Source organism: Priapulus caudatus, unplaced genomic scaffold (assembly GCF_000485595.1).
Source record: "Priapulus caudatus unplaced genomic scaffold, Priapulus_caudatus-5.0.1 Scaffold243, whole genome shotgun sequence".
NCBI classification, from domain to species: domain Eukaryota; kingdom Metazoa; phylum Priapulida; class Priapulimorpha; order Priapulimorphida; family Priapulidae; genus Priapulus; species Priapulus caudatus.
The window spans coordinates 232,068-240,657 of NW_014577304.1; the positions used below are offsets into that span (position 1 = coordinate 232,068).

General features: G+C 44.3%; 1 protein-coding gene across 1 annotated transcript; it reads right to left on the bottom strand.

Annotated features, from left to right (window-relative positions):
- Positions 1-4,390: 4,390 nt before the first annotated feature.
- Positions 4,391-8,075, bottom strand: LOC106807922 (RNA 3'-terminal phosphate cyclase-like). Its single transcript, XM_014810436.1, has 7 exons — positions 8,055-8,075; positions 7,787-7,887; positions 7,091-7,234; positions 6,647-6,770; positions 6,315-6,373; positions 6,056-6,200; positions 4,391-4,444 (listed from the first exon to the last, which is right to left on the bottom strand). The coding sequence occupies exons 1-7, from the start codon at positions 8,073-8,075 to the stop codon at positions 4,391-4,393; spliced, it is 648 nt and encodes a 215-aa protein (XP_014665922.1).
- Positions 8,076-8,590: the final 515 nt, after the last annotated feature.

The window sequence follows — 8,590 nt, forward strand, 5'->3', positions numbered from 1 at the left end:
GGTAGAAGGTGGGGAGAAGGAGCGGCAGACCTGCCAACTGCTTACGAGTTGTTTTTCGGTTATTCCTACGAATTCCATGATGTTTCTGACGAATGTACGATGGCCTGCACTGAAAAACTTAGTGTTTGTTACATTGTGAGCTGAGAAATATCTGGCGATTGTGGTCGCCAGCCATAGTTGGCGATCACGCGGTTCACGTTGTTCTCGCGTGAAAATCTAGAGTTTAGTCCATCCATTCATTGCGCGCAATAACATAACATAACAAATATTGGCTGCCACTGCAAGAATAAAGCAAAAGCCTACTATTTTCATGAATCACAGAGTTGGCAGCTGCTGGAAGGCGGGAGCGACGAGGAGAAGGTAGGAGCCGAGGAGGAGGAGTAGAGACAGGAGGACGTAGTGGAGCGTCCAGGTGGTGGAGCGAGGAGGGAAAGAAGAGCGTCGGTGCGAGGAGGAGGAGAGGAGGTGGAGGAGGCAGGACGACCCAGCTAACACAGGTGAAGAACCGTCGTTCCCACAACGTTGCTGGAATGTTGTAGTTTTGGATCGCGGGTCAGGAATAACGTTGGCAGCAACGTTCAGAAACGTACCACACGAACGCTTACACTCAAAACATTCTCTACAACGTGATGGTAGTAACGTTGGTAAAAGACGTTATTAGGAGCGCGGTTTACATATTTTTCTATAGTTAATAGCAGTCTGTATATACAATATCATATGCTTAATGTTAAAACCTTATTAGATTATGGCAGCGGTATTTAAATTTTATTGTCGTTATTTCTGTCAAATATTATCCAACGTCTGTCACACGTGTGTAGGCAACGTCTGTAATGTACAGTTTCTCAACCAAGTTTCATGGTATTGTTTGGGAGGCAGAGACCTGGACGCACAAGGGTTAGTGTGCCATCAACATTATTATAAATTAGAACGGTTGAAAAAGTCAGGTAATAACGTGCTAGCCTAAAACGTTCCCAGAAAACGTACCACCCGAACGTTTACCACTCGCACCTTCCAACAACTTATGTAGTAACGTTTTCTTAAAACGTTATTAGGACGTGGATACGCAGGTATAGGCCCTAGTATACATAGTTTTTTTATAGTAAATTGACACTCTGTATTATATTGAAATATACGATATCGTATGTTAACTATAGCCTTAAGTAATTACGCCATTTATGTTAAAATGTTATTATTTTTTATTTCTGTCAATAAGTGTGCAACCGTTCACAAGACGTTTGCAGAACGTCCGGTAGGTGGGAGAACATTGGTGCGTTGTAGAGGGGCAGAACCCGATGACGATTTGTTGCCTATCAACATTGATAGTAAAGATCTGTATTTAGAGATACTGGGGATATTAATCACAACATGTCTTCTACCGTCAGCTTGTCTTATGAATTACGACTATGCTGAATAAGGGGCAGATGTTATACAAATTGCTAAACAAATGTGTAGAGAGGAGAATGCTTGACAGGAGGAGGCGACGAGTCTGGGATATTACGTAGCACCTAGTGTGGTTGTTCAAACGACGGAAGGCGACAGTCTGCTCTGAGAGCTTATTTTGATAGAATACGGGAAGTACATTGCATGAAAGTGGGTTCCTAGGAGGATGCTATAGTAAGTCTATTATAAAGATAATTCAAGACTAAACGGCTCAGTGCGCGGGCGGTTCCTGACGGAGTGGATGTTACCTACATGTTGATCGGTACAGTCATTACAGCTGCTGATTTTTGACATATGGAAATATGTAGCCTTAGCTTATAAGTTATAGTACCAGTATAAGTCCTTTTAGTTTACATCAGTTAGTGTGCATACCTGAGCCTGTCACACGCTGTGGTCTATTTCACACGTCCGGCACTATTTCGTTCAATTCGACTGTGCTTTCCAGGCTTTCAATGTTGACACCATTGTTAGGCCTCATAATAACAACGTCTTACTTAGTATATAGCTCTGCGAGTACTATGAGCCCGCGTTACATTAAACTGCCCGCTGGTCTCTACATGGCTGACTCAATAATGGCATAAGAATGAAGAAGGGGCAGAAGGAGAAGCCTGGTCGGAGAAGGAGGGAGCGGGGAGAAGCTGGTGGGAGAAGGAGGAAGCGGGGAGAGAGAGAGGTGTGGAGGAGGAGGGAGAAGCTGTTGGAAAACGGAGGAACGTTCGTGGAGAAGGAAGGAAGGTGGTGGAGGAGGGGAGAAGGCTAGTGGCGAGAAGGCGAGTAGAGGGCGAAGCACACGGAGAAGCGGGTTGCGGAAGAGGAGGGTGGAGATGCTGTCGTTGAGAAGGAGGAGGGTGAGCAAGAAAGGTGCGTGAGAAGAGGAGGAGGAGGGGCCAGACAGGTGGCTGAAGAGCGGGCAGAAGCTCTCGGGTGCGGAAGGCAGGAGGTAGGAGAAGCTGATGGCGAGAACACAGGAAAGGAAGTAAGCACGCGGGAGAACGGGAGGGCTGGTGGAGAAAAGGGGGGGGGCGCGAGAAGGAGAAAGCTGGCGGGAGCAGGAGCTTAGGTCCAGCGCTCGGTGAGGACGGCGGGAGCCAAGGTGAGAAGGGGCTGTGGGTGGAGAAGGAGGGGTAGAGAAAGATGGCTTGTGAGAGATGGGGAGAAGGAGAAGCATGGGTGTAGAGGGGAGAGAAGGAGAACGTGGTGGGAGCGGCAATGAAGTGAGAAGTCTGTGGAGAGGGAGAAATCTGGGGAGGAAGGAGGAAGGTGACGCCGTAAGGTAGGGGGCGGTTAGAATCTGCGACTGGGTGCGGAGGAGGGAGAAGTAGAAAGGTATAAGGAGAGGGAGAAGGGAGCGGGTGGAGTCCAGAAGAGGGAAGAAAGCGTAGGTAAGTAATTGGAGGAGGGGCGAGAAGCTTGTGTGAGAAGCGAGGAGCAGAGAGGGGAGCAAGGAGAGAAGGTGGTGGAGAGAGGAGGGAGGGAGAAACCTGTTGGATGAAGAAGGAGGGGAAACCTGCGTGGAGAAGGAGGAGGGAGAAGCTGGTGGAGAAGCTGCAGAATGGTGGAAAAAGGAGAAGGAGAGCTGTGTGAGAAGGAGGAAGGGGAGGAGGGGGAGAAGCTGGTAGAGAAGGAGGTGGAGAAGGAAGAAGCTGGTGGAGAAGGAGGAAGCTACGACCAGCTTCTCCCCCTCCTTCTCCACCAGCTTCTTCCCCTCCACCACCTTCTCCCTTCTCCACCTCCTCCTTCTCCACCAGCTTCTCCTCTCATTCTCCACCACCTCTCTTCTCCCCTCCCCCTTCTCCAACACCTCCCTTCTTCCCTCCTCCTCCACCAGCTTCTCCCCCTCCTCCTTCTCCACTAGCTTCTCCCCCTCCTTCTCCACCACCTTCTCCCTTCTCCCCTTCCTCCTTCTCCACCAGCTTCTCCCTTCTCCCCTTCCTCATTCCTAGCCATATTGAGTCGGCCATACGGCCGCCGTGCGTATAGCCATATTGAATCTTATCCACACGGCCGCCCGTGCGTATAGTCACTTCCGTTAAGCCCTGTAATGAGTTACAACTCTTTTGCAGATTTTTTCACAATTCCAATGTGGAGTTTTGCTGTCGCCGTCATCCCAACGGTGGTCACCCCCTACATGTTCAATAACCCCCTGCTTTAGATCCTGGATCTGCCACTGATGGGTGTATAATTGGAATGGACAAGTGTACAATATGGACATACAGTGTGTTCCAGCAAAGTGTATACTTGACATTACATTAATTTCTGGAATTCAAAACAAACCTACTGCCACGTAGCTCTAGCCCGTCATATAGCCCGCGTACAGTTGCCGCTGGCGGAGCGGCCCAGCGGCAACTGTACGCGGGCTATATAGTACTAGAGCTAACTGCCACGATGACAGGCCCACTCCCACAATAGCAACAGGCCTTTCATTAAGCAAATGTTTAAATATTCCGTTTATTATTTATAAGTATGGAAATTTCAGTTACTCTCCAGAAAGCAGGAAGGGCGAAAAAAAATACATTCAAACCCTCTGAAGAGGCAATTATGAGCGTCGGAAATTTATGTCTTTAGTAAGTCAATCAATTTGATCTTTTCAGATGACATAATTGGCGACTTCTGGGACTGACTGGGTCCACCAGAGAGTGTTTCATACACACAGTAAAAATACGCCTATTTAACCTATATTGTTTGTGATACATAACATTGTGCTAACATCATATATGGGCAAGGCATTATTTTGTTTAAGGAATTGGTTGTGAGCAATCATCTTTTTTTTCACATGCTAGAAATGCCCTATGGAAAAGTCCTGACCACATGCTAAGTGGTGGCAGCAGAGTCGAATTTCGAATCGTGATTGGAGAAAGGAGCCATACTCATGCCCAAGAGAGAAAAATGCCAAGTCACCAGCAATTGTTTAGAAGAATGAACCTGGTGCATAGTGTGTTTTCACTAAAAGTTAAGACAATTGCGTTATGTATTTTTGGCTCTTGAACTTCTCCAGATCTTTGGCCTTAATATTGTGGCCAAGACATAGGTTTCATACGTTAACATATATCAATTAACATTCAACCGTAATGACGCCGGGACCGAGAGCATATTTAGGTCGACGAAAACGATTCGGAATTAAATACATACAGATACTCTAACTTTACCTGTATTCGTAATAGTAATGTAGCAAATAAACATTGTCAACTATTACATTGTAGTGTTGCCTTGTTCTTCAATTTTTGACTCTACCAGTTGTGCAACATCATTTGAAATATATATTAACTTAGTTTTATTGCGGCTTACAGATCGCATTAATGTCAATTTTAAATGGAGAGTGTGAAAGATTCCGATGTTCCATGACAAATAATGTACTCATCATTTTTTTCTGCTTTGAACATTAAATTACACAGTTAAATTCATTTTAACGTGTATCACATGGTTGCAGGGAACGTCTAACATGTACACGTTGTGGCAACGTGTCAGGGGAGTCCACAACAAATAACGTTGGCCACAACATGTGCACAACGTTGACCACAACGTTGGTTATCACAACGTTGCTGGCAACGTCAGGGGACGCCACCAAAATAACGTTGCCACAGACGTTTACCAACAACGTTTTCACAACGTAAGTGAAAACGTGTGACAAACGTCCCGCCACAACCTGTATATGTTAGCTGGGGAGGTGGAGGAGGAGGGGAAGATAGTGGTTGGAGACGGAGAGAGGACGGTGGCAGAGGAGGAGGAGGTTGGAGGGAGGAGGCAGCGGAGAAGGTGTGAGGCCCAGAGGAGGGTGGTAGAAGGTGTGCGCAGAGCGAGGGAAGTGGAGGAGGAGGAGGTAGAGGAGGGTGCCTCTCACCTCCTCCTCTCCTCCTCCTCCATCACATTCTCGCCCCCTCCTCCTCCCCTCACTACCTGCTCTCCTACTTCCACTACCTGATCCGTGTTCTCTAACTCCATCCTCTGATTGTCCGGGGGGTAAATTCGTCGGGGGGAATTGTCTGGCTTGGGCGGGTAAATGTCCCGGGGCGGCTAATTGTCCGTACACGGGCTGAAATATGGTCCGTTGCCCGCCGACGCCCGGGCTGTCCGCATTAAGCCAATCCCGTGCACTGTGTGGTGTAAATGGTCCGGGTACCAAATGTCGCCGGGCTGCCCCGGCGTAATTGTCTGCTTGGTCGGGGGGTATAGAATGTCTAGGCAGGTGAAGTTCCCGGCTGTTTAATACGTTGTCCCCGACTTTGAGAATGTCGTGCCGCGACGGGCGACAGGCGTAAATGTCTGGGGTGATTGTCGGGGCGGCTAAATGTCCGAGGGGTGATTGTGCCAGGATCGTATATATATATATATATATATATATATACAGTATATGCATATATAAAGCCTAAACTTATATGTCAACAACTATAGTCAAATATGACAGTAAATTTGAGTTCATACACTGTATACACAGCATAGAAAATACCTAGTTTACCACTGAGTATATGGCATGACAGACACCAAAAACTTAGAAACAAAACCTGCGATGCATGTATAGTTATGTCGTCAATGACAAAAGGAAACCTAAGAGAGGAAGAGAATACAATGCAATATCCACATCAAGCAAAAGGCACACATAATCAGAAGGTATGGTTACCTTTGTAGGCATCACGCCAGCAACGAATGCCTTCCCAGTGATTCTGGTCACCTGACCTCTATCCAGCAGTGTAATTGGTTGTAGATGTGGTTTCACTGGAGAGGTCACAATTTTTACTTCACCTCCACCTTTGGGATAATAGCCTCTAGGTGCGAAAGAAAATTTCCAGTAAGCAGTTTGGCAGGTAAACAACAACCAATAATGATAAACTTTTCTTATAAACTCTTTTTTTTAAACACGACCGCAATCATCACCTTACCTCCTTTTAATGGAACCTGTATAACCGATTCCCATTCTCTCAGCCATTGGCTGAAATACCTTACGAAAGACAAAGTATTGAGTTTATTTAGTTAGTTGGCCTACAGGTTACAGAACATACATTTTTTCTTCATCATCATGCTAAAATAGATATAAATACTCTATCAGTAATTGATAAGCTAACCTCCATCTACATATTAATTCACTGTCAAGGATATAAACTACGTCTAAATATTACTTGACTGTTGAACTAAACTACATCTACATTTTCTTATATGGCTAAGATAAACCGCACATACCTAATGATTAATCATTCACGCAATATATACTTACCATCTCAAAGTAGTCAATCTGTGGTGCAAAATCTGCATTAGTTCCACCTTTTAATTGCAGACTGACTTCACCATCTGCAAATAGCATGCACGGTAGCGCCACCTGTAGCAGCAAGCAAACGCTCCTGAAAATAATTATAACAAATCAAGAAATGTGTTTTGTTTTTTAACGTGCATACATATTCTTTACAAATAAATTCGATGTTTTCCAGCTTCTTGGAAGAATGTAGCAATAAATCAATAGATTCCAGACAGTTATTTAAGCATAAAACCCTATTATAATGACCACTCCCTATGTGAGAATGTATCAGGAGTCTATCAATATTGATAGACACCTGAATGTATCCATAACCACACGGAAACTTTGTTATCGGCAACAATCATAACAATTAATGATTACAGTGAGATATATTATAGTGCAGCGTGCACAGTATTTCTCGCTTACCCAGCTGTCTTTGTATCAGCCACAAATCTTCCTGCTTTCAATTTTCCTGGCCAAAACGTCACCTCTGTTGATCCAACTTGTGCTCTGTCCAGCTGACCCTGACAAAGATCTCTTACCAGTTGAATTCCCATAAGGTGTTGTGGCCTGCAAGCAAGTATATGGGAAGATATCAATTTTATTGTTGGATAAAACATTGCTGTTAGAAAAAACTTAGTTTTCATATACCCTATTCATTCACCTTGAATTGCAGACAAATACGATCACAAGCCCTACACGACTCGTAATTTTTAAATGTGAAAGTTTAGAAATAACTTGCTTGGCATCAGTGCACAAAAAAACATTAGCTTTAGTAGAACAGTGTGCTGCCAGCATGCGATTTTGAACTCTGTAAATTCTAACCTGGTCATGCAGCAAATAAAGAGTCAACTAAAGGTCAATTAATCCTCATTTCATTTGTATCTATTCAGTGGCCGTGCCTCTGGTAGTTAGTTTTAGTGTGCCTTGCTATGAGTTTTCTGCGTCTGTTCTGTTAATAACATACCACTGAGCTTAGACAGGTTCTGTGTATACTTATTACTTACTTATGAAATACTGGAATATATTACAGAGGGCAAGAAAAAGTGGCATGGCACGTTACGTATTTACAGAAATGGATACATATAAACTATAAGTGAGTTGTTTTCAGAGCCTACTCACCTTAGCCCACCAGTTGAACGCCCGGCACGTATATTAAACAGCTTGATGGGCCGGCCGGTCAAGCAGCTCAGTGATGTTGCAACGCGAAGGATTTGGCCACCCTGAAAGCATCGCACAATAGTTGTAATATTATTGACTATGTACTATTATGTACGTACTATGTATAAGGTATTACAGTATTTTGTACAGTATGGTGCAGAGAAAGAAATGTACGATTACCTTGAATTTGGAAGTAAGAGTAAAGAATTGAGATGATCAAGCAACAGACACTTCTGTTGTGGTCTGGCATAGTGAGTAAAGTAAAAATGTATGGCAGGGGCATAACATACCTATCAATTGTTTGGAGCACACAGCAAGAGCTCGTGCGTTGCGGAATGATGGGCTACATAAGTGTTACTATTAGTACCATAGAAATAACAAGTAATGTATATATTTCTATAGACTAGTTAGTAGCGACTAGCATGCGCTGGGCGCTATAGGCACTTGGAACGTCTCAATGAAAAAAGGCAAATAAACACGAAATGTATTTACTACCAAAGTCTTAATGTTTCTCTACTCTCCTTTGCCTATTATTGCCAATAACTTGTTGTAAATGCCGTTCAAATGCTCCTCTACAACACACAAGTACACTGCACGCACACCCTGTGTACAAACAACAAGAATAATAGAGTTTTCTTCTTTTCATCTATTATTCTTCTATTATTATTCTATTATTCATGTTGTTTGTGCACAGGGTGTGCGTGCGGTGTACTTGTGTGTTGTAGAGGAGCATTTGAAAGGCATTTACAGCAAGTTATCGGCAAT